The sequence below is a fragment of the Papio anubis genome, chromosome 1 (assembly GCF_008728515.1).
Source record: "Papio anubis isolate 15944 chromosome 1, Panubis1.0, whole genome shotgun sequence".
Lineage (NCBI taxonomy): Eukaryota > Metazoa > Chordata > Mammalia > Primates > Cercopithecidae > Papio > Papio anubis.
This window is the reverse complement of record NC_044976.1, coordinates 17,871,234-17,894,987: the sequence shown is the minus strand read 5'-3', so window position 1 is coordinate 17,894,987 and position 23,754 is coordinate 17,871,234. Positions and strand designations below refer to the sequence as shown.

The following is a 23,754-nucleotide window of genomic DNA, read 5'->3' as shown; positions in this document are numbered from 1 at the left end:
TTTCTTCACTGCGTGACCCTGGGAAAATGACTTACTAGCGCCTGCTCTTTATATGCCTCATCTATAAAATGAGGACAACATCCACATCGCTGGGCGGTGGTGCGGACTGGGCAAGGACCCAGCACAGGGCCCAGCCTTATATATTAATTTGTAACCAATACTTTTGACCATTTCCCCTTCTCCCAGGGGGCCAGGCAGGCCAGGCCCAGGCAAGGGCTGATCCTGGGCCACTGTGTGGGTGAAAAGACATGGCATGAGGCAAGCCCAGGAGACGAGGGGCCAAAATCCATGAAGCCCCGTTCTGGAGGCCCACCCAAGGTGTATGCGAGGCTAGAAACCGGCACCCAAGGAAAGAGGTGAAAGCTGGGGAGACAGAGGATCAGGAGCCAGGGGTACACACAGCAAGCCAGGGAGAGGGCCACAAGGATGCAGAGACAGCGGTGACACTTGGGGGCCAGGCAGGTCTGCTCAGCACCCCACTGCCTGGGCCCAGGCCCTGCTACCCCTGGCCTTCACTGCCGGCACTTCTGGAGAACCTGGGTCGGCAGAGCCAGTCAGTGAGGAGAAGAACACAGGCGTTGAAGGAATTTATTCATGAGAAGACTGAGGGTCCGTCAGGGAGATTGTCCAATGGCGACAAGCTCCAGAAGCCCGCGTCGCAACAGCCGGGAGGGCCGGGCCACCCCAGGCAGGAGGCAGTGGGCTGGCAGCCACCCTGGGCACTGAAGAGCAGACGCAGGCAGTGCTGGGCACAGAGGGGCTCTCTTCATGGCCTGCCTGCCCTGGCCTCCCCCCAGGTCCCCACCTATCGGTTAAAGTGCAGCTGGGAGGGAGGAGGCAGGCAGAACTGGGGAGCTAGAGAGAGCCCAAGTGAACCCTGGCTGTCCACGCGAGTCCCATGTCCTCCTCGTCCTGGAGTTCCCCGAGGTTTAGTGAGCCCATCCCACCTAGGGCCTCTGGAACCTTGGGGCAAGGGAGGTAACCCCTCCCTCCCACACCCATCCATATTTAGAAAGAGCATCCCTGGGAGAGGGCGGCTGGCTCTGGCAGCTTTTTGGGGGGCCTAGAACTTGGGGGACAGTGGGGGGCGCTAACATTTCTAACAGGGAGAGGAAGGGGATGCTTATCTTCAGGGGTGGTCTTGGGGGGTCATACCCCTCCCTCTGGCCTTGGAAGACTCTTCCCTTTCCTCCTTCCCCTCCTCCTCTTCCCCCACCAGGCAAGCCAAGGAAGCCAGAGAAAGGCCCGGAGAGCCTGGCTCCCAGCTCCTGTGTCATGAGTCAGCAGGGTCCTGCCCAGGCCTGACTCCCAAACCCCTCCGCTGAGGGAGGGTCACTTCAGTGCCACTGGGGCGGCGCTTCCCTGGAGATGGGAAGTGGGGTGAGGGGTCTTGGGGAAACCTGTGGGGCCGAGCCTCCTGTTTCTGCCAGTGGTCTTTCTAGCCCAGCCCGTCCCTCCAGCCTGAGGCTGGCAAGATGCTCACCCTAAGCCCGGAACCTCAGCAGTACCATCTGCACCCCCAGGGACCTTAGCCTGGTTCATGCCATCTTGGATGGCCTCCCCCAGCACTCAGCAGCTCAGCCAACTTCCTCCCCCTCCCACAGGCACATCTCTAGAAGCCAGACAGGAAGAGACCACCCCCCCCAAAATAAAGAACCCTGAAGACCTCTGCTTCCTCCCCCCACTCTTGAATATATTAAATTGTGCGGCTTGGCTCCAACCCCTCCCCTTCAGATCTCCATGGCAACCGGGCAGCATTCCAAGTCCGAGTCTGTATCCAAGTCCATCCAGTGCCAAAGAGGGGCTTCAGCCTCTCCCCTGACTCTTCCCAGAGAGTGAGACCCAGCATTCCACAGGGGGATGAGAGGGGAGGAAGAGTCGGGGGGCCTCAGTCCTCAGCCCCCTCTTCCTCCATGTGGGGGGCCCCTGGGGGTTCCTCGGGCTCAGGGGTCTGCCCGCCAGGGTGGGGGTGGGGATGGGGGTGAGGGTGGGTGCCGGGCTGGGATCCCGGCCCGTCCTCGCCCTGCACGTAGACGCTCAGCCCCTCGTGACTAGGCTCCTTGCCGCAGGCCTGGCAGCTACAGTGCAGGATCTTCTCCACCAGCTTGTCCACCCTGGGCACCTCCTCGTGGCCCGGGCACTCCAGCGTCACCTGCAGAGGGCAAGAGAGAAGGGGTGGCATGTTTCCAAAGGCCTGGGGCAGGCGAGGAAGCCCCTAGGGTAATACTTCCTCATGGGACCAAGAATCCCAGAGCCCACCTGTGATGCCTAGTTAGTGCCAGGGTCCCATGGGGAGGGGGAAATTGAACCCCTGCACAAGCCACCAGAGCCGTCTCCTCACATCCAGTCCTGCCACCTTCCCACCCATTCCCCACCAGCAGCCACAGGGAAATCCAGTGTGGTCTGCCCCTGCTAAAATCCACCCCCCACCGCCCGGATCCCCCTGCACTTGGAGACAAACCCTGACCCCTCACTAAGGCCACGCAGGACCTTCCAGTGCCGCCTGCTGGCTGGCCTCCCTACCCCAACCCTGTGCCACTCTTACCAATCCTGTGCTTGGGCTCTGCCTCAGGGACTCTGCACATGCTGTTCCCTTTGCCTGGAAGGTTCCCCAAACCCCACCTATCACTTGTCCCAAACTGTGCCTTTGGGTCTGAACTCAGACTTTGCTTCCTCAAAAGAACCCCACCCCAAAGCCCAGCCCGGCTGAGGCTCGCCCTGCATGAACCCCATCTACCTCTTACTCTGCCCCTATCGTCACCCATCTAAGTACCTTCTTTCCTTCTCCCTCCCTTCCTCTCTTCCTTCCTCCCTTCCACAGAGCGCCTACCCTGTGCCAGCTCTGGGGACACAAAGACACATTTCCCTCAAGGAAATCAGAGTCTAGTGGGGGGAATAGACCTGTCAAAATCACCCGGATGCAGGTGGAAGACTGCAGGTGTGAAAGGCGCTCGAAGCGGAGGCACACTGTGCTCTGAGAGCCAACGGTACCAGGGTGGGCCCCAGTCAGGGGGCCTGGAAAGGGGCCCTGAGGAAACGCTGCTTGGGCCAAGGGCAGAAGAATGAATAGAAGTGAACTGGAGAAGGGGGACAGAGAAGGTGTTCCAAGCAGGGAAAAGAACAGGTGCAAGGGCCCTGGGGTAGGAGCGAACGGAGCAGGTGCGAGGAACTGAAAGCAGGCGGCTGTGTTAAGCATCAAGCTAGTAAGGAGGGCGGGAAGCAGGAGGAGGCTGGAAAGGCCACTGAGCCAGGCCATGCCAGCTTCTCGGGACAGGGCAAAGATTTTGGTCTCATCCTATAACAACAGGAAGTCCCTGAAAGGACTTCAGCCCATGAGAGATATCAGAATGGAACTCTGGGAACATCCCTGTCCTGTACAAGTTGGTGTCAGACCTCTGAGCCATCCTGTGGGGAGGCCCACGTCTGTATCCCCAGCACAAGCCCTTCACCCTGCACACAGTGGGGACTTGCTAAGCCCCTGTGGTCATCTGCTGGAATACAGGAGCCTGGGGAGAAAGGCCAAGGCCGGGACAGGCTCCAGGCTGAGACTGGGTGGCGCAGGCAGCCAGTACTCACAATCTCCCACATCGACTGGGCTGGCATGCAGGAGTCACAGTGAACCAGGGACTCTGTGGACTGCGGGAAGGTGTTGGGGACGCTGTAGCTGAAGCACTGTCCTAGGCACGCCCTGTGGGAGGAGAGGTCACATGCCCGTGTCACTGTCGGGGAGGCAGGGATGGGCAGCCCTGGTCCTCTTCCTCCCTCTTGGGCCCCTGTCCGCATCCCCCCACCCATCCCTTGAGTCCCACCTGTTCTGGATGGACTTGGCCTCACAGCCGCTGTGACCCACAATCTGGGTGATGTTCTTGGCTTCGCACCAGGCACTCTTATCCGGGAACAGTGCCAGCTTGTTGATGGGCGGTGGGGCAGCCAGTAGCATGGCAGGGAGGACAGCCCCCATCAGGACCTGAAGCATCATGCCCGTGGCCTCCAGAGCCCTAGAACAGAGCACAGGTGCCAGGTGAGGCACAGCAAGGTGCAGGGGACCGGGCAGTGGTGTTACAGCATGGACTCTGGTGTCTGACTCCTTGGCGCAATCCCAGCTCTCCCACTTACTAACCAAGTGCAACTTTGGACAAGTTATTTCTCCCCTCTGAATCTCACAATTGGAGCTGGGAGTAGTACTTACATCAGATGGATATCTGTAAAGTCAGATGAGATATTAAATGGGCCTAGCAGATAATACACATTCCATATGTGTTGGTTTTACAACTTCCTATGTTGCCTTGAGCAAGTTACTTTTTATCTCAGTGCCTCAGTTTCTTCATCTAAAAAGGGGAGATGGTACCACTGCCTGGCGCAGGATTGCAGTTACGAAGTGTTCAAGCACATGTCCAGTGTTGAAAAATTACCACCCCCTTTCTCCCTTTGCTGCTGTGGGCCATCAAGGAAAACACACAAAACATTGTCCACACAGCCCTCGAGGGGCTGGCCGCACACCACGTCTCCTGGAAAGCCACTGCAACCGCTGTCAGATTCTGATGTTTGAAAAGTTAGCCTTAACTTTCACGTTGCTGTGATTTCTTTTTGGTTTTGTTTTTTGAGAAAATATGTGCAGTGGCATGATTATGGCTCACTGAAGCCTCGACCTCCCTGGGCTCAGGTGATCCTCCCACCTGAGCCTCCCAAGTTGCTGGGACTACAGGCGTCTGCCACCACGCCCGGCTAATTTTTGTAAAGACCAGGTTTCGCCATGTTGCCCAGGCTACTATCAAACTCCTGGGGCTCAAGCCATCTTCCTGCCTCAGCCTTCCAAAGTGCTGGGATTACAGGCGTGAGCCACCGCACCTGGCCTGCAGTGAATTCCTGGGCCACCTTGGCTGGCCAGACCTCATGCAAAAAAAAACTGACCCTGAACCAGACAGTACTGCTTTCTAAGATGCCTCACCAGAAACTCGAATCCACGAGGGCTCTACACAGATCACTGCCCCCAGCTCCACTTTAACACGAGTCAAGCAGGAGCCAATCAAAGCTAAGCACTTAGCCATTTGCAATTCCCCTGCTATAGGATGGAGCGAGATACTAAAACAATACCATGATCTGCCAAAAGGTGGCGCTGCAGGACAGTCTGTGTCAAAGGATTCCACTTGCAGGCGACTCACCCCAGTGAGTTTCACCCATGCCCCTCAATGCAAAAGGCACGGGGCAGGGAGGCTTCAGAGAGGTTCAGAGATGAAGGTAGTGCCTTCTTCAAGGAGGCCCCCAAACCCTCGGAGGACAGCACAGCAGAGAAAGGGCATGGGGTTCACACGTGCTGGGTGACCGGGACACTCAGGCCTGTTTCCCGGCCATCTGTAAAATGAGTGCAGTGACCCAGGCCAGTGGTTCCCAAACCTGACAAATGATCAGAATTCCCTAGGGACTTGCGGAGTAAAAGTTCTAGGGTGGGTAGGAGTCTGCATTTTGATTAGGCTTCCTAGGCAGCTCTGCCCTCAGTCAGGGATTCTTTATCTTGGGACAGTCCCTAGAGGGGCCTGGGTGAGGCTAAATCAGGAGGAAGAGGGGACAGGTCCTGGTCCCTGTGGCCCCACAGAAGCCCAGCACCAGGACTCAGGTGGCTTGGGACTGGGCATCCCATTTAGGACAATCCTACCATGGGCCGTGGAGATGGCAGAGACAGGTACTTTATTTTTTTATTTTTATTTACTTTTTTTTTTTTGAGACGGAGTCTTGCTCTGTTGCCCAAGCTGGAGTGCAGTGGCATGATCTTGGCTCACTGCAAGGTCCACCTCCCGGGTTCATGCCATTCTCCTGCCTCAGCCTCCCATGTAGCTGGGACTACTGACGCCCGCCACCATGCCTGGCTAATTTTTTGTATTTTTAGTAGAGACGGGGTTTCACTGTGTTGGCCAGGACGGTCTTAATCTCTTGACCTCATGATCTGCCCGCCTTGGCCTCCCAAAGTGCTGGGATTACAGGCATGAGCCACTGCGCCTGGCCTTGCTTATCTATTTTTTTGAGACGGTGTCTTACTCTGTCGCTAGGCTGAAGTGTCGTGGCATGATCTCGGCTCACTGCAACCTCCGCCTCCCAGGTTCAAGTGATTCTCCTGCCTCAGCCTCCTGAGTAGCTGGAATTACAGGCACTCACCACCACACCTGGCTAATTTTTGTATTTTTAGTAGAGATGGGGTTTCACCATGTTGGCCAGGCTGGACTCAAACTCCTGACCTCAAGTGATCTGCCCACTTTGGCCTCCCAAAGTGCTGGGAGTACAGGTGTGAGCCACTGTGCCCAGCCCAGAGCCAAGTACTTTATATAAAGTGTCTGGGGAGTAGAGGTCTCAAGGGGGCTGGCTAAGCGGGGCTCCTGCAGGGCTGTGACCCCCTCCAGGTACTCTGCTCCCCATCCAGCAAGTTCTCCCAGCTCCTGCCCCTCTCCTGCAGGTCTCCATCTCAGGGGACCCCAATGCCAGGATAAGCCCCACTCCCAGCCCACTGGGGAGGAAGGGCAGCTGGAAGTGAGGTCGGACAGGCTGCCCCCGCCGCCTCCCAAATGAGTTCCTGTCATGATCCAGGCCCTCACCCATGCATTTCCGGTCTCACTGACAAAGCCCATGTTTCCAGTACAACCACATCCTAACAAAACGGAATGGATTCCTCCCTAACTGGCAACCCAGTGAATTTTTCAACAAGCCTGGCATGCAGGAGGCTTCCTCACTCCTGAGTCAGGGTCTGCCCACAGCACACCTGAAGGGTCCTGGAGGTCCATTTAAGGCCAGGGCTCCCTGGGCTGGACTGGCCCCCTAGACCCTTGGAGAGGCCCAGGGACTCTTGTCCTCCTATATCTGACCCCATCTTGCTTCCTCAGAAACAACAGGTCACAGGGGGCCAGGGAGGTGGCTGGGGCAGGAAGTGATGTGGATTTGGAATTGAGACTGGGGTTGTAATGAAAGTAGCCTGGGCCAGGCATGGTGGCTCACCCCTGTAATTACAGCACTTTCGGAGGCCAAAGCGGGAGGATCGCTTGAGCTCAGGAGTTCAAGACTAGCCTGGGAAGCAAAGTAAGACTTGGCCTCTAAATAAAATAAAATATTTTTTTATGATCACATTGTGATATCACATTTTTTATTATCAAATTATGTGTTGTGATGTGCACACCTGTAGTCCAGCTATGTGGGAGGCTGAGGCGGGAAGATGGCTTGAGACCAGAAGCTTGAGGCTGCAGTGAGCCATGACTGCATCCCTCCCTGCACTCCAGACTGGGTGACAGAGCAAGAACCTGTCGAAAAGGAAAGGGAAAAAAAGGACAGGAAAGAAAACAGGAAGGAAGGGAGGGAGGGAGGGAGAGAGAGAGGGAGGGAGGGAGAGAGGGAGGGAGGGAGCAACAGATAGAGGGAGGGAGGCTGCGGTGAGCACTTGGAGTTGGAATTGGGAGAGGTCACAACTGAGGCTGTGGGTCAGGACCAGGCTGCAGCTGAGTGTTGAGACTGGGGCGGAGGCTAATGGAGGCTTACTGGGAGATGGGGTAATGGTGACTTTTTGGAAGAGGTTGCAGGCCCAGAGATCAGGAACTGGTTATCAGGGTCAGGCTGGGGCAGAGGTTAGGAGAAATGAGACGAACGGAGGCAGAAGGCCCCCTCCTTACCTTCCACCCTTTCCAGTGCACAGCTGAGGTCATCACAGGGCCAGCTGTGCCCACAGAGGGGTGCTGTAACCCAACCCACCAGGCCCTGGCAGGCTCTCCACAGGGTGCTGGGGCCTCAGCCTCCCTGGGCCAGCAGCGTGGAGCTCCAGCATTCTCCCGGGGCTCGCCCTGGAAGCGTGGAGCCTGCAGTCCCCAGTGTTTGAACTGCAGCCCCTCCCCTTAGGAGCTGTATGACTCCCAGAAATAAGTTCACTCCTCAGAACCCGCCTTTCTCAACCCTAATATGGGCAGCATTGCGCCCTCCCTGGAAAAGAACTGGGAGGAGTAAATGAAGGTACTCAGCACCTAGGAGGCACCCACTAAGGTCAGCTCTCTTCCCCTCAGGGGATCATGGGAAAGGCTAGGCCAGCATCAGAGCCAAGACTGGGCTGGAACAGGAGGCAGCGAGGATGCCAGGTGAAGCCTCTCCCACACATGGCCGTCCTTCAGACACACCTACCTCCGCCCGCCCTCCTGCCCAGCCCTGAAGAGCCCAGGCTGCCCCCACTGGGGGCTTTCCAGCAGAGGTGGGGTGGGCTCTTGGCTAGCAGGTTTTCTTTTTTGTTGGTTTATGCATTTTTGTTTCTTCAAGCAGCAACTCATCCTTTTTTTTTTTAAAGCAGCAATCATACTTTCCTTCCCGAGCCTTGAGAGCCTCACCCAGATTCTCAACCCTTCCTCCCACCCTGAAGGTCACACAGCAAGTCATGGGACTCCCCAAAAGCGAGGGCGGGAAGGAAAGTTGGAGATCTCCCAGGCCAAGTCTCTCCCTCCTCTGCAAGGGGCTGTCCCAAGGTCCCCAGCAAGTCAGACAAAGCAATGCCCTGCCCTGGGCCGTTCAGCTCCCTGCAGTTCCACACTCACTCACTCACTTCTAGGAGGGCAGGGGTCACTTTTAGGAGCGTGGGGAGAAAGGCAAGGGTAAGGGCAGGGAGCTGGGGGCCCAGACGCTATGCCCACTCAGACAGTCCCCTGAGGGGAGGTCCAGGGATGTGGGTAAACAGGAGGCAGTTGTTTGGAGTTGGTGCAGTCAGAGATGGCTCTCAGGAGGGAAGCAGAGGTTCTGAATTTTGAACTAAATATAAGAGTGCAACTACAGTCATGCATCACTTAGCCACAGGGATGCACTCTGAGAAATGTGCCATTAGGTGATTTTGTTGCTCTGTGAACACCATAGAGTGAACTCAAACCTGAATAGTCTAGTCTATTACATACCTAGGCTATATCAGGTATTCAGCACTTTGGGAGGCCAAGATTGGAGAATTGCTTGGCTCAGGAGTTCGAGACCAGTCTGGGCAACACAAGGCAATCCCATCTCTACAAAAATTTAAAACTTAGCCAGGCGTGGTGGTGCATGCCTATGGTCCCAGCTACTTGGGATGCTGAGGTGAGAGGATCACTCAGGCCTGGGGGGTTGAGGCTGCAGTGAACCAGGATTGTGCCACTACACAATCACAAAAGAAAGAAAAGGTGTAGTAAAAATACGGTATTATAATCCTATGGGAGGCCAGGCGCAGTGGCTCACGCCTGTAATCCCAACATTTTGGGAGGTTGAGGTGGTCACTTGAGGTCAGGAGTTCGAGACCAGCCTGGCCAACACGGTGAAACCCCATCTCTACTAAAAATACAAAAACTAGCCGGGTGTGGTGGCACATGCCTGTAGTCCCAGCTACTAAGGAGGCTGAGGCAGGAGAATCACTTGAACTCGGGAGGCAGAGCTTGCAGTGAGCCGAGATTGCACCACTGCACTCCAGCGTGCGGGACAGAGTGAGACTCCGTCTCAAAATAATAATAATAATTTTACGGCAGCACCACTGTGTATGTGGTTCATCATTATGTGGTGTGTGACTGGATATTAATTTATTCTGTCCTACAATAACCGCCTGATCCTATTCTTTCCTCCATTTTTAGATGAAGAAACTGAGGCACAGAGAGGCTAAGAAATCTGCTTGGGCTTTCACTGTTAGTAAACAGGAGAACCGGGATTTGAACCTGGATGGTAGCAGGTTCAACCCCCGGCTACCCTGGCAGGTGAAAAGGTTCACCGAAGAGAAAGAAGCAAGAAAGGATGGAATCTGGAGTTAGGATGAGGCCTGGAGCTCCTGCCATTGCCCCAGCCGACTGTGCCTCTCATTCCTGTTAGCACCCTAGCGTTCAGCCACGGCCTGGACTGAAAGCTTGAGGGCTCCATAAACCAGAGGTCAAATCCCATTGCTGACTCCCTAGCCAACTGTCTTGTGGCCATGGCTGCCCCTGGCTCTTGCAGCCCAGGTAAAGGTGTGTGTGACACTATCCTTCCTCACGGGGGCGCTGTGAGGCTGTAAAGGAGGTGTCCTTAGCACAGGTGAGTGTCCTCTTCCCAACCCCACCCACCCACCACTCCCAAATCCAAGCCCTCCACTTCCTCAGCGGCCCCCTGCCAATGCCTGGTACATTCTGAGCTGCTGCCCACACAGAAAGGAAATTCCCTGGGAGGTGACACCAGCAGACCCATTTTGGCACTGTGGAAACTGAGGCACAGGTCAAGGAAGTGACCCACCCATAGCTCCCACTCCGGGGAAGAGCAGGAACAAACACAGTAGCCCTGCCCTGGTTGCTTTCCTGGAAGCCCCGGTCCAGAGGGTCCCCCAGGAAGGCGAGCTTGGGGGTCAGGCCTGTGAAGCCTATTTCCTGAGATGCCCGCCAAAACTGAGATGCCAGGGCCCGGCCCTCCTTGTATGACCCCCCAGGTACGAGGCATGGCCTGGGCACCTGAATGTGCTCCCCACGGGACTCTGAAGCCCAGCCGGACCAGGAGCAAAGGCCTCCCAGTCCCCAGGAAAGAGGCTTCGATTAACAGCACTGCTGCTGGGGACCCCGAGCCCCACCGCCGCCTGGATTCTAGCACCTGGCAAGGCATCCTAAATGCATCCTAAATACACGGGCGCGGCCTAGATTTCAAGAAACACCAGCCCCTTCCTGACTCCCGACCACCACGAAACCCTTTGTAGAGCGGATTGGCTTTGGTATAACAAGTGAACCATCCTCCCCAATTCCTCTTCTGGATTAAGCCTGAATATTCAGGGTCACTCAAGGCCAGATATACCAGGATTTTCAAGGTAGAGTGTATCCACTCACCCCAGACCCACACACACACAAAAGCAGGCATACCCCAAACCACCTGCACCCCCTAAGAACAAAGCACGCACACACACACACACATATATAAGCGTGCCTATCTACGCACAAGAAAATGCACATCCACACAAGCACACGCACACATACACCCCCCCACACACACCCACCACACACACACACACACACACCACACACGCACACACAACCACACACACACGCACACACACCCCACACATACACCCCACACCACACACACACGCACACACACACCACACGCACCCAACCACACACACACGCACACACACACCCCAGGCCTTTCCTGTTACCGGTTCCAGCAACCACTCGGTGCAGAGCCATGGAGGGCAGGGCTGATGAATCCTCAGTGGAAAGGCGGGGCTCTCCCTCCCCATCTTCACCTCCTGCTTCCAGAACCTCCTCTGGGAACCTTCCCACACTTGGCCCCAGCTGATGGGGATGGACGTTTCTACCTGTGGGCTCAGCATTCAGGTGACACCGCAGTCCGCACGCACAACGAGCATGTAGTGTTTGTGGCTATCAAACCAGATGCTCACCCTCCCCTGCCTCTCCCACCTTTCCTCTGCCCCCACACTCACTAAGGGTAGGGTCTGGCTCTTCTCCTCCATTCTCCACAGTTATGACAGACTTGAGTTCAAATCGTAGTTCAGTCATTCCAGTCTTTCTCTTTTTATTTTCATGTTCTTGTTTGTAACAGGATCTCACTCTGTTGCCCAGGCTGGAGTGTGGTGGCACAATCATAGTTCATGGCAGCCTCAAACTCTGGGGCTCAAGCGATCCTCCCACCTCAACCTCCCGAGTAGCTGGTACTACAGGCATACACCACCATGCCCAGCTAAGTTTTTGGAGAGACGAGGTCTCCCTTTGTTGACCAGGCTGGTCTTGAACTCCCACTTCAGCCTCCCAAAGCACTGGGATCACTTGGTCCCATTTTAACCTTTCTGTACCTCAGTTTCCTCATCTGCAAAGTGGGGATAGTGCTAATATCCAGCTCACAGACAGCTGTAAGAATTAAACTGAAGAATACATGGAAACCTCTGGAGAGATCACCCATCAGAGTTAATTCCTCAGTCATGTCACTTTCAGTGCTACCTTGGGCCTCCTCCCTGGCTTCTGCCTACTTCCTTCTGCCCCTCGATCCCACAGGACCCTGGGCAGGTCCTGAGGCTATTTCAGTCTGGGCTGTATCTGCCGCAGTGAGCCTGGATTTAGGGAAAACCTTGAGGTGAAACTCAAGCAAGTGGGATGACAGCTGGGAATGAATTTTAGAAACTGTCAAGGGCCGCCCAACATGATTCCCTGCCAGGGTGGGAACTGGGAGGAAGATCCCACTCAGACTCTAAGACAGGGTCGTGGAGACACCAGCCTCCTCCAAAATCCAACTTCAAGAAAACAGGCTGTGCCCCACCGCCAGGCTGAGTGTGCTGCTGGGCGCAGAGGGTGTGGAGGGCGGCTGGGCTGCAGCCCTAGGCTTGGGGCTTGGCAAGGGCGGGGCGATCGCTCCAGGTTTTGGAATGAGCACAGGGACTTCCTTGAATGGTGCAACTGAAAATATTGCTCTGTGAAGGGGCAAGGCAGTGTCAGGCCTGGGGCTCCCTGCTCACCCAGGTCAAGCCCCAGCTCTGGTCAGCCCGACTGGGTTTACTGGGCTCACCCTGGGGTTTGAGGACGAGTTCTGGCCAAAGCTCATACATTGGCTCTCTGTGTGCCTGGAGTCAGGAGAATCTAATGGTTACAGCTCGAGTCACTGACCATTTGCTTCCCCTCCCTAAGCTTCACGTTTGCAACCTGTAAAATGGGCAGCCTGGCCTGGGAACATCCATTTCAGCAGATCCCCCAGGAAGGAGCCTGGCTCCAGCATACTGCTTAAGGCCACTGTGATTCCACGACCCCAGTCTCACGGCAGGGTAGCTTTTCCTTCCTTCCTTCAGCACTGGGGAGAGCATGAGTCAACTGTCCAGGGGGCGGACACACAGGGCCGAGCCCATGTCACCCAGGCCTGCCTGCACCTTCCAGCCCTGGCCACCTCTGTGCCAGCCCCCCAACCCAGGCCAAGGCCTTCCTTACCGCAGACCCTCCTGCCCGCAGACCAAAAACAGTCTCCAAAACAAATCCATGCTAATGAGCTGCTGCAGGGCCGGGCTGCACATCTGCTCAGCAGAAGTTCCACTGCAGACCTCACCAACAACCCTGCCCGCTCCGGCAGCCTCCGACCCTTGGGGTTGTGGGTCGGGGGAAGCAGCTAAACTCAGCCTGAAATTTCACTTTAAAATAATGAGGCCATATCGCTGGCCGATGCAGAACACCTACTCCCGTGTCCACCCCTCCAAAACACAGGCCCAGGAGAGAGGTCCAGTTTGCAGGGGTGGGTGGAGAGGGGTGAGGGTCACCGAGGAAACGCTGCAGCCTCGCCTTTTCTTTGGCCCCAACTCAAGGCAAACCACGCCCAAGCAGTCCCAGCATCTGGGGGAGTCTAGGGAGGCCCCATTCCGCAGTAACAAAGGGTAAGGGGCTCCTTGTTGACAAATTGCTTCCCGGCCAGCGCCCGGTCTTTGGCCTCCAGCCCTGACCTCTGTTTTCCTGGGGTGCCCCTAGTTACAGGCTGGTGGCGTCCAGCTAGGGGAGCCAGGGCCTCCGAAAGCCTGGAAGTATGGCCTTCTCCCTTGATGCCCGCCAACCCCCGGCCACGCCAAGGCGGGTGGCTGCCCCTTCTGCCGCCGCTTGTAAAAGATCAGAATCGCCCCGCCCTGGGAGCGGGCCGGGCAGGTGGCCCGCAGCAGGGCCTGTCGTCCAGCCAGCCTCGCGGGGGTGGAATTCTTAAGAAAACTGAGCCCCCGGAAAGGCTGGCTCTCCCTGCCCCAGACTCAATTCCAGGGAGATGACCCGGGCCAGGCCTCGGGGCTGGCGGGAGGCAGGGGGAGGGTTTGGCGCACCCGGTCTAGGAAACTATTCGTGAACCCCGCTGGGGGAAGGCGAGCCTCCGACACTGGGGGGATTGTCTGGATCGGAGGGCGGGGGGTCAGGGAGACGCGCAGACACAGGGCGAGACCCTCACAGAGGGCAGCGCAGAGACACAGAGAGGGAGAGAAAAGCGAGAGGCAGAGACACAAACGCGGGCAGCCGAACACGGAGGCAGACAGGGAACGGTAAGAGACGGGCAGACCCGGGGAAAGTGAGCGGCGGAAACGGAGCGACGGAGGGACAGACACACGGACGTGGGGACCGAAGCAGAGGGGGCCGCGGGAGGCGGAAACGTCCAGAGCCGAGAGGCGCGGCGAGGCCCGGGCACGACCGGGGGACATGCGAGCCCGGCCCGCCCGGCCACGCATCTCCCTCCCTCGCTCCCTCTCTCTCCTGGTCGCGGAAACTCCGATCGAGAAACGGAACCCCGGGGCGAGTCTGGGGACGGGCTCCGGGCACGGCGGTGCCCCCCGGCCACCCCATGCCGCGCCCACGTCCCCAGCGCCGGCGTCCGGAGGCGTCCGCCAGGTCCCCTTAGGCTCCCGGGCTCGGCGGCGGCGCCTCCACCCGGTGCCCGCGGCCGCCGGACGCGCCGGGGGACGGAGCTCCGGGCTGGGGGCGCGGCGCTGCCCCCGCGGCCGAAGCCTCTGGAAGCCGGGCGCCCGCGTGCCGGCCCGGGCGGGACTTACCGCGCGCGCCCGCCGGGTCCTGCGGAGCTGGGTGCGGGGGTCGCGGGCCCGGGCGCCCCAGGAGGCTCGGCGAGGCGGCCGGCAGGACTGGGGGCGGCCCCGCGACGCTCGGCTGGGCTGCGCTGCGCGCCGTCTGCGGCCCCGGGCGGGCGCGCGGCGCGGGGGAGCGGCTCCGACGTCAGGGTGGCTCCCTCCAAACAGGGCGCGAGGGCGGGGGCAGCGGGGAGGGCCGCGCGCAGAAAGAGCGGGCGGGCGCGCGCGGCCTCTCCCTCCGGGTGCGCAGGAGGGGGCGCCGCAGCGGCCGGGGCCCCGGGCCCTCTCCCCGCCCGCCCGCCCCGGGCTGGGCTTCGGCGCGCTCCGACGGCGTGGTGGGGCGGCCGGGACGCCTGGCCGGCGCCCGAGAAGCAGGGCAGCGCAGCCGGGCGCCCTGGCCCGTTCTAAAGCGCCCTCCCCGGGTTTCTCTGCGCTTCCACCCTCTCCACCCGACTTTTCGCGAGCCTGGGCCGTCAGGCCGTGCCAGGCCTCGGGGTGACAAAGATAGATGTGTCCCTTTTGTGGGCACCGGGCATTGCAGACTTGCCCCAAGAATGGGGCGCCCCAGCCTGCCGCGTCCCGGCAGCAGGAGTCCCTCCTCACTCTGCGGTTCTGCGGTGCACCCCATCTCGCCCGCTCCGGTATGCGACCCGGTTCAAGTCCGTGCTGTTGGTAACCTGGGTCACTCAACCTTGCCCAGTGTTATCCTAGCGTTGCTCTCGGCCCCACACACTTGGCTAAGCATCCCGAAAAGCCCCAGGGACTATTAGGAACCAGAAAGCCAGCAAATGAACTCACTTCTCTGACTCCTGAGAAGAGTGGAGCGCCTGGCCCCAGCTTCCAGCCTCACCTCGGGGGTTCCTATCTGATCAGTGGGCACTTGGGTGGATTGCGGCCGTGCCTTCTCTGTGTGCTTAACAACGGGGTAAGAAAATAACTTTGCTCCTGGAAAGTGGTGGCCCAGGGACACCACTGGGACACGATTGTAGGACTTGGGGATTTTGCTTTACAGCATAGTTACCTGTGTCCATGTGTTTTACCTAACTTGGCTGGAAACTTCCAGATAGACGCAGCCCTGCTTGTCTGACTCATGAGGTTGCCGAGCATCCTGGGTGGCTCCTAGTGGCCTGCTGGAAACTCCCTGGTGTACTCCAGCCTACCCGCACCCTCCACACCCAGCCTGCATCTGTGCCTCCTAGCTGTTTCCTGCGCCCTTCCCTCTACCCGGAATTCCCTTCCCCTCCTTTCATCTCTGGCAAATATTCTAACAGCACCAGATTGGAAAGCCTTCCCAAGACCCTCTGGGAGCATCTCCCTCCTCCAGTGTGATCCTGGAGCACTGGATGAGAACTTCTGTTCATGTCAGTTTCCCTCTAGAATAGCTGTGTACATCTCTTTCCTCCATTAGACCTTGAGGGCAGGAATCATGTGTTTATTTCAGTGTCTTCATTGCTTATGGGCAGACCAGGTGAGATGATTGAATAATAATAATAATTATTATTATTATTATTATTTTGAGACGGAGTTTTGTTGTTGTTACCCTGGCTGAAATGCAATGGCGAGATCTCCGCTCACTGCAACCTCTGCCTCCTGGGTTCCAGCAATTCTCAGCCTCCCGAGTAGCTGGGATTCCAGGTGCCCACCACCACGCCCGGCCAGTTTTTGTATTTTTAGTAGAGATGGGGTTTTGCCATGTTGCCCAGGCTGGTCTCGAACTCCTGGCCTCAAGTGATCCACCCGCCTCGGCCTCCCAAAGTGTTGGGATTACAGGCGTGAGTCACCACGCCCAGCGAATAAAGTAATTATTATCCCCGTTTGATGTAGCACAGATAGGTCTCCCCTTAATGGTAACTATGACCGTTATAATAGTTCACACATATTGAGCACCTTACCATGTGCCTCATCCCACTGCAAGCTGTTGCCACTCTCACAATAAACCTATGAGGTAAGTATTGTCTCTATTTTAAAAGTACTGGGCACCGTGGCTCATGCCTGTAATCCCAGCACTTTGAGAGGCCAAGGCAGGTGGATCACTTGAGGTCAGGAGTTTGAGACCAGCCTGGCCAATATGGTGAAACCCTGTCCTGCTAAAAATACAAAAATCAGCCAGGTGTGGTGGCATGCGCCTGTAGTCCCAGCTACTCGGGAGGCTGAGGCAGGAGAATCACTTGAATCTGAGAGGTGGAGGTTGCAGTGAGCCGAGATTGCACCACTGCACTCCAGCCTGGAGACAGAGTGAGACTCTGTCTCAAAAAATAAATAAATAAATAACAAATAAATAAATAAATAAAATAACAAAAGTGGAAAAAATCCCGACGCAGGAAGATCACTTGATCCCAGGAGTTTGAGGCTGTAGTGAGCTGTGATTATGCCACCGTACTCCAGCCTGGACAACATTACAGAAGGCTAATTGTGGAACCTAATGAGCTTGTCACTCCAGCGAGGCCTTGTCTCAAAAAAAAAAAAAAAAGTGAAAAAAGGAACGTCTAGAGAAAGGTTAAGTAACTTGCCTAAAGTCACACGGTAAGAGCCCGTGCCCGCTAATGTCTGTTGGATAACCATGTACCATGTACTACAGAAACCAGCCTCACTGCACTGTACGCACTAGACACTCAGGAAATATTTACCATTTTGCAACCAAAGCTTACCACCACCATCTTTCATGCAGACCCTGAGCAGGGTGGAAAGTGGAGTTCTACATTTTGTGAGAATCCACTCCCACACTGCAGAAAGCTAATTGTGGAGCCTGATGAGCTGGTCAGATCACACATAGAGCCAGGAGTAGAAGCCACAACTTCCAGCCAGCGCCTTTGACAGGGCAGCCCACCATCTCTCAAACACGGGGAGGTTCAAGAACACCACCAACCTCCTAATCAGGGACAAAGGGTTTGGAGTTGAGTCACCATCTGTCTGGTGATGACTGATAACTATTGGAAAGCTACAGTGTGGGCAGGGGGCCTGAGAAGTAAGTTGGTAGTAATGTCTACCCATTTTGTGCCAGGCATTATGCTGGCCACTCTGTCTGCTTCATCTCTAATCCTTACCACAGTCCCATCATTGTTCCCGTTTTACAGGTGAGATAAATCGAGACACCAAAAAGTGTCATTACCTGCTCTAGACCACATTGCTAGTAATTGACAAAGCCTGGACTTGAGCCCAGATCTGTCAACACCAAAGTCCATGCTTCCGTGCCCACCACACCCTCTCCACCCTCTCGGCTGCCTCAGTGCTCCTCCCCATCAGGCTGCAGCAGGGATGCTGCACTGGTGACCGGACCCAGGGGCCCCAGCGGGAAAGGCAGAACCTATCACGTCAGAGTCTCCCAGCTTGAGCAGATGCACCTGGTTGGCAGTGATGTTCCAGCTGCCCCTACAGGCCTGGCTGGCACAGGGCATGGGCCTGAGGCCAGAGCCTCCTGGCCCTGGGCCAGCCTCTTGGGGCCAAGGTAATGTCGGGCCCAGAACTGGGGCTCAGGGCTGAAAGCCCCTCTCCCCAGCTCATTAGCAAACATCTGGGCTCAGGAAAATGACCGACCTGGAATGTGACTGAGCTGTGGGGAGCTGCTGTCTCCCAGAGTCCGGGAATGTGAGCTCCCTCCTGCAGGGCACGGACTCAGCCCAGCTGTTTCCTCCAATCCTGTCAGTCTGGCCTCAACGGGGGTCCAAACCTCTGCACTCTCGGTGGAGAAACAGAATGAAAACAAGCAAAAGGCCTGCCTTCCCAGTCCAGCCCACTGAACAGAGGGTTGGTACACAGTCCCTCTCTTTTTACGATAAAGATAAGGGTGTTCACACTTCAGGTTTGGAGCTAGGAGGAGCCATTCGGACTCATCAAGGGAGGCTCAAGGTTTACATTTTTGCTGCATCGCCCTTTGACTCTGTGCTAGTTGTTTCACACCTGGGCCTTGGTTCCCTTATCTGTAAAATGCAGTTAGTAGTGCTATGTACGCCATAGATTTGTTGTCTGGAGTCATTCATTTATCCAACAAATATTTATTGTGCCTATTATGTGCCAGACACGCACAGAGGTGTTGAAGACACAACAATAGACTAGACCAATAAGGTCCCAGCCTCCAAGGAGCTTATGTTCTGCCACACCCAGGCAGATTGTGCAACAGATAAACAGATGAGTGGATCTCACATAACCAATGTGTTCTGAAGGTTCCAAGTTCAGTTGTTTAATATTTATTTAAAAGAGCCAGGTGCAATGGCTCACTCCTGTAATCCCAGCACTTTAGGAGGCTGAGGTGGGTGGATCATTTGAGGTCGGGAGTTCAAGACCAGCCTGGCCAACACGGTGAAACCCTGTCTCTACTAAAAAGACAAAAATTAGCCTGGCGTGGTGGTGGGCGCCTGTAATCCCAGTTACTTGGAAGGCTAAGGCAGGAGAATTGCTTGAACCTGGGAGGCAGAGGTTGCAGTGAACCAAGATCGAATTGCTTGAACCTGGGAGGCAGAGGTTGCAGTGAACCGAGATCGCGCCAGTGCGCTCCAGCCTGGGCGATGGAGTGAGATTCTGTCTTGAAAAATAATCATCATAATAATATTTATTTAAAAGAAAAAAAAGAAGAGGCCGGGTGTGGGGGCTCACGCCTATAATCTCAGCACTTTGGGAGGCTGAGGCAGGTGAATCACCTGAGGTCAGGAGCTCAAGACCAGCCTGGCCAACACGGTGAAACCCCATCTCTACTAAAAATACAAAAATTAGCTGGGCATGGTGGCGCGTGTCTGTATCCCAGCTACCCGGGAGGCAGAGGCTGCAGTGAGCTGAGATCGCACCATTGCAGTCCAGCCTGGGTGACAGAGCAAGACTCTGTCTCCAGAAAAAGAAAAAAAAAAAGAAAAAAAGGAGAAAAAGTATTATGAAGGAACTAAGCCAGAGTGGGCGATGTAGTGGGGGTTTCACTGAGAAACCTCAGAAAACATCGCAAAGAGGTGACACTTAAGGTGAGATTATAATGAAATGGAGCCAGGATTCGAGAAGATAAATGGATGCAAAGCACTCGGCACAGTTCCTGGAAAATAGCACGTGCTCCATAAAATGAAAGCTATTTCAGGGAGGTTTCATATATATAGCTCAGGAAAGGCGCTGGAGTCAGAGGCCCTGGATCAAATCCAGGATTCAGCACGAAGCCTTCTCACCTTACTCCAGTAATGCACCTCTTGAGCCTCAGTTTCTTCATCTGGAAAACAGGAATTGTAATAGGACCCATCTGCAGGATCACCTAGAATTCACTGAGAGATGTGACTGTGAGGCACAGAGCCGGCACACGCTTGGCTCTCAGGAAGTGATAGTTACTATGGTGGGTTGGTTGGTTGGTTGTTTGTTTGAGGTGAAGTCTCACTCTGTCGCCCAGGTTGGAGTGCAGTGGCGCCATCTCCGCTCACAGCAACCTCCACCTCCCAGGCTCATGCGATCCTCCCGCCTCAGTCTGCTGAATAGCTGGGACTGCAGGCGTGTGCCACCACACTCGGCTAATTTTTGTATTTTTAGTAGAGACAGGGTTTTGCCATGTTGGCCAAGCTGGTCTCAAACTCCTGACCTCAAGCAATCTGCCTACCTCGGCCACCCAAAGTGCTGAGATTACAGGCAAGACCACCGAGCCCAGCTATATTATCCTTTCTCAAAAAGGAAAAAAGGATTTGCCCAAATCCACTCAGCAAGTCAGCAGAAGATCCAGGACCAGAAACAGGTGTTCTGACTTTGAGCCCATCCACCTGGGCTGTGTCCTCTAGCCTCTTCCTCCCTGCTGGTGGGGTCAGGAAGCCGCAGGCCCCATCTTGGACTCAGAATACTCAGAAGGAGAAGGTGGCCATGCACTGTGGGTTTCACAGTACAGAGCCTGTCCTCTCAAGGATTGCAGAGGGTCTTGGCCTGGACGGGAGAGCAGGAATGAGGCCCCAAGGACTCCATGGGTCCTTGGCCCCATGGAAAAATGTAAAATGTTCTTTGTAGGGCCAGGTACAGTGGCTCATGCCTATAATTCCAGCACTTTAGGAGGTCGAAGCAGGAGGATCACTTGAATCCAAGAGTTCAAGACCAGCCTGGACAACATAGCGAGACCCTGTCTCTAAAAAAAAAAAAATTAAAAATTAGCCAGGTGTGGCGGCATGTGCCTGTAGTTCCAGCTACTTGGGAGGCTGAGGTTGGAGGATCTCTTGAGCCCGGGAGTTAGAGGCTACAGTGAGCTATGATCTTACCACTGCACTCCAGCCTGGGTGACAGTGAAAGAACCTATCTCAATAAATAAATAAACAAACAAAATAAAATAATAAAATACTATTTGTAGGTAGGGTGGGAGAGCAAGAATCAAGAAGGGAAATCAAGGCACTTCACTCCCACTCGTTTGTTTTCTTCTTTCCCGTGACTCCCCACACGCTGCCGAGCTGAATTCAGTTTCCTTCAGCTGTGGTTGTCTGACCCCACAGTAACACACATTCTCCGTGTGACAGCACCGGGACAGGGCTCACAGGAAAGGGCCTGGCACCTGCAGGTCCTTCACAAAGCCATTGCCAGCACCCTGGCCCCCATGGTAAATATGGTGAACAAGGCTGCCATGGTGATGGGCAGCCCCAGGTTCTCTTCTTAATCAATACATAGGGCTAGAAGTTAGGTAAATCAATTCTTTTTTTTTTTTCTTTTTTTTAAGATGGAGTTTTGCTCTTTTTGCCCAGGCTGGAGTGCAATGGCGCAATCTCTTCTCGCTGCAACCTCCGCCTCCAGGGTTCAAGCGATTCTCCTGCCTCAGCCTCCTGAGTACCTGGAATTACAGGCGCCCGCCACCACGCCCCGCTAACTTTTGTATTTTTAGTAGAGACAGGGTTTCACCATGTTGGCCAGACTGGTCTCGAACTCCTGGACCTTGTGATTCACCCGCCTTGGCCTCTCAAAGTGCTGGGATTACAGGCACGGGCCATCGTGCCCGGCCTCGGCAAATCAATTCTATTACAATGTCATGGCTCCAGGTTTTTTTCCCCTATTTTGTTCCTTCCATTTCTCAGCTCCCCGCAGCCCACACATATCCACAGTGAGTGGGAGAAGAATTTTTCTCCCTCCTCAAGAGTGGCCCTCCCCAGCTTTTTTTTTTTTTTTTTTTTTTTTTGGCAGAGTCGCACTCTTTCACCTAGGCTGGAATGCAGTGGTATGATCTCAGCTCACTGCAACCTCCACCTCCCGGGTTCAAGCCATTCTCATGCCTCAGCCTCCTGAGTAGCTGAGATTACAGGTGCCCACCACCATGCCCGGCTAATTTTTGTATTTTTAGTAGAGATGGGGTTTCACCATGTTGGCCAGGCTGGTCTGGAACTCCTGACCTCAGGTGATCTGCCCACCTCTGCCTCCCAAAGTGTTGAGATAAAGGCATGAGCCACCGCACCTAGCCAAGAGTGGGCCCTTCTGTGAGTATTTAATATGCCACAGATATGAAAATTTTAATAGGTTTTTCTATTCTGTAGCAGACTTGATAGGTTTATCCTCTTCTATAGCAATACTTTTTCTTGAGATTTTTGTGCTCCAGATACATTCATTGAAAAAAATCAACTTTTTAGGAACATGGGAGTCAGAGGAAAAGAAGGCACAAAAGAATCTCTGTATCTGCCCAGCCGTTCTACTAGAGAGCCGGTCTCCAACCACATGCACAGATACACACAGATACACACAGGGCACCCAGCAGCCATTCTTTTTCTCCGCGAACCTGCCCTCCTGGACAAAGGGGATTGGAACAGAGAGGATGTCTGACCCAGGCTTAGCCTATCAAACTATCTTTCTGAACTGAGAGGCATACTGTCCATGTGGGAGAACTGCAACCCCTAAGGGTAGAATTCTCGAGAACTCTGGCTGCTGAAGGAGCTGATGAGGGCTTGGTTCTTGCCAGTGCATCCTCAATGTTCTCCTTTACCTTGTATTCTATGAGTTTCCCCAGGATCTCATGATCTCAAACTGACTTGAAGGAGTGTGTTACTTGCCTCATAAAAATTTTTGACTAAAGCAACAGTGTTTTTTAGACTACTTGCTAAGTGTCCAGCATAGTGCAAGGTATTTCAGATAGGATAAGGCATGCGAGCTGCCCTCTAAGAGAAAAGGACCTGCATATGAATCAGCAAAGGGAAGGCTTATTGCCAAGGAGGGTGCCCAGGCATGAGGGCCATGGGGGCTCAGAGAAGGAAGAACTCCCAGGGGGCTGGCATGGCTACAGAAGGCTTGCTGGGCCGGGCACAGTGGCTTACATCTATAATCCCAGCACTTTGGGAGTCCAAGGCGGGCAGATCACTTGAAGTCGGGAGTTCAAGACCAGCCTGGCCAACATGGTGAAACCCCGCCTCTACTAAAAATACAAAAATACAAAAAAAAAAAAAAAAAAGGAACTTCCTTGTTTGAATGCATTTGTCACCCCTTGATAAGGGATGTTTCATAAATCGATAAGTAGTTTGATTGAAATAGTTAATATACTAATATTCAGTTACTCAGCAAATGGTTACTGAGTGCCTACCATGTACCAGGTTCTGTGTAGGTGCTAAGGATACAGCAGTGGAAAAAAACAATGAAATTCTCTGGCTTCAGGGAGTTTACATTCTAGTGGGAGAAGATAGACAACCAACAAAATAGGTAGGTAAATATAATGCCATAGAGAAAAAGAAAGCAGGAAAGGGAGTTAGAGTCTGTGTGTGTCCAGACAGGGGGAGGGTTACAAAAACTGGAGTGTTCAGGGAAGGTCTCCCTAAGGAGGCAACATTTTTTTTTTTTTTTTTTTTTGAGACAGGATCTCACTTTGTTGCCCAGGCTGGAGTGCAATCTTGGCTCACTGGGCGATGTTCCCATCTCAGCCTCTACGGACCCCACACCCGGTAGCTGGAACTACAGGCGCGTGCCACCATGCGCGGCTAATTTTTGTATGTTTTGGAGAGATGAGGTTTTGCCATGTTGCCCAGGCTGGTCTTGACCTCCTGGGCTCAAGTGATCTTCCCGTCTTGGCCTTCTGAGTAGCTGAGATTACAGCGCACGCCACCATACCCAGCTAATTTCTGTATTTTTGGTAGTGACAGAGTCTCTCCCTGTGTTGCCCAGGCTGGCCTCAAACTCCTGGGCTCAAGTGATCCTCCCACCTCAGCCTCCCAAAGTGCTAGGATTACAGGCATGAGCCACCATGCCCGACAAAGGTGACATTTGAGCCAAGACTTGAAGGAGATAAAGGAGCAGACTGCATGGGTCTCTAGGGGAAGAGCGGTCTATGTAGA

At 54.9% G+C, this 23,754-nt stretch overlaps 1 protein-coding gene across 3 annotated transcripts; it reads right to left on the bottom strand.

The window, feature by feature from the left end:
- Positions 1 to 574: 574 nt before the first annotated feature.
- On the bottom strand, positions 575 to 15,643 carry NBL1 (NBL1, DAN family BMP antagonist). 3 transcript variants are annotated; one of them, XM_003891232.4, is made up of 4 exons: positions 15,543 to 15,643; positions 3,810 to 3,998; positions 3,577 to 3,688; positions 575 to 2,152 (listed from the first exon to the last, which is right to left on the bottom strand). In XM_003891232.4, exons 1-4 carry the CDS (start codon positions 15,626 to 15,628, stop codon positions 1,889 to 1,891), a joined length of 651 nt encoding a protein of 216 aa, XP_003891281.1. In that variant the 5' UTR covers positions 15,629 to 15,643; the 3' UTR covers positions 575 to 1,888. The 3 variants fall into 3 exon arrangements, with proteins under 3 accessions (XP_003891281.1, XP_003891280.1, XP_003891282.1); XM_003891231.4 differs by lacking the exon at positions 15,543 to 15,643 and adding an exon at positions 14,489 to 14,757; XM_003891233.5 differs by lacking the exon at positions 15,543 to 15,643 and adding an exon at positions 12,906 to 13,626.
- Positions 15,644 to 23,754: the final 8,111 nt, after the last annotated feature.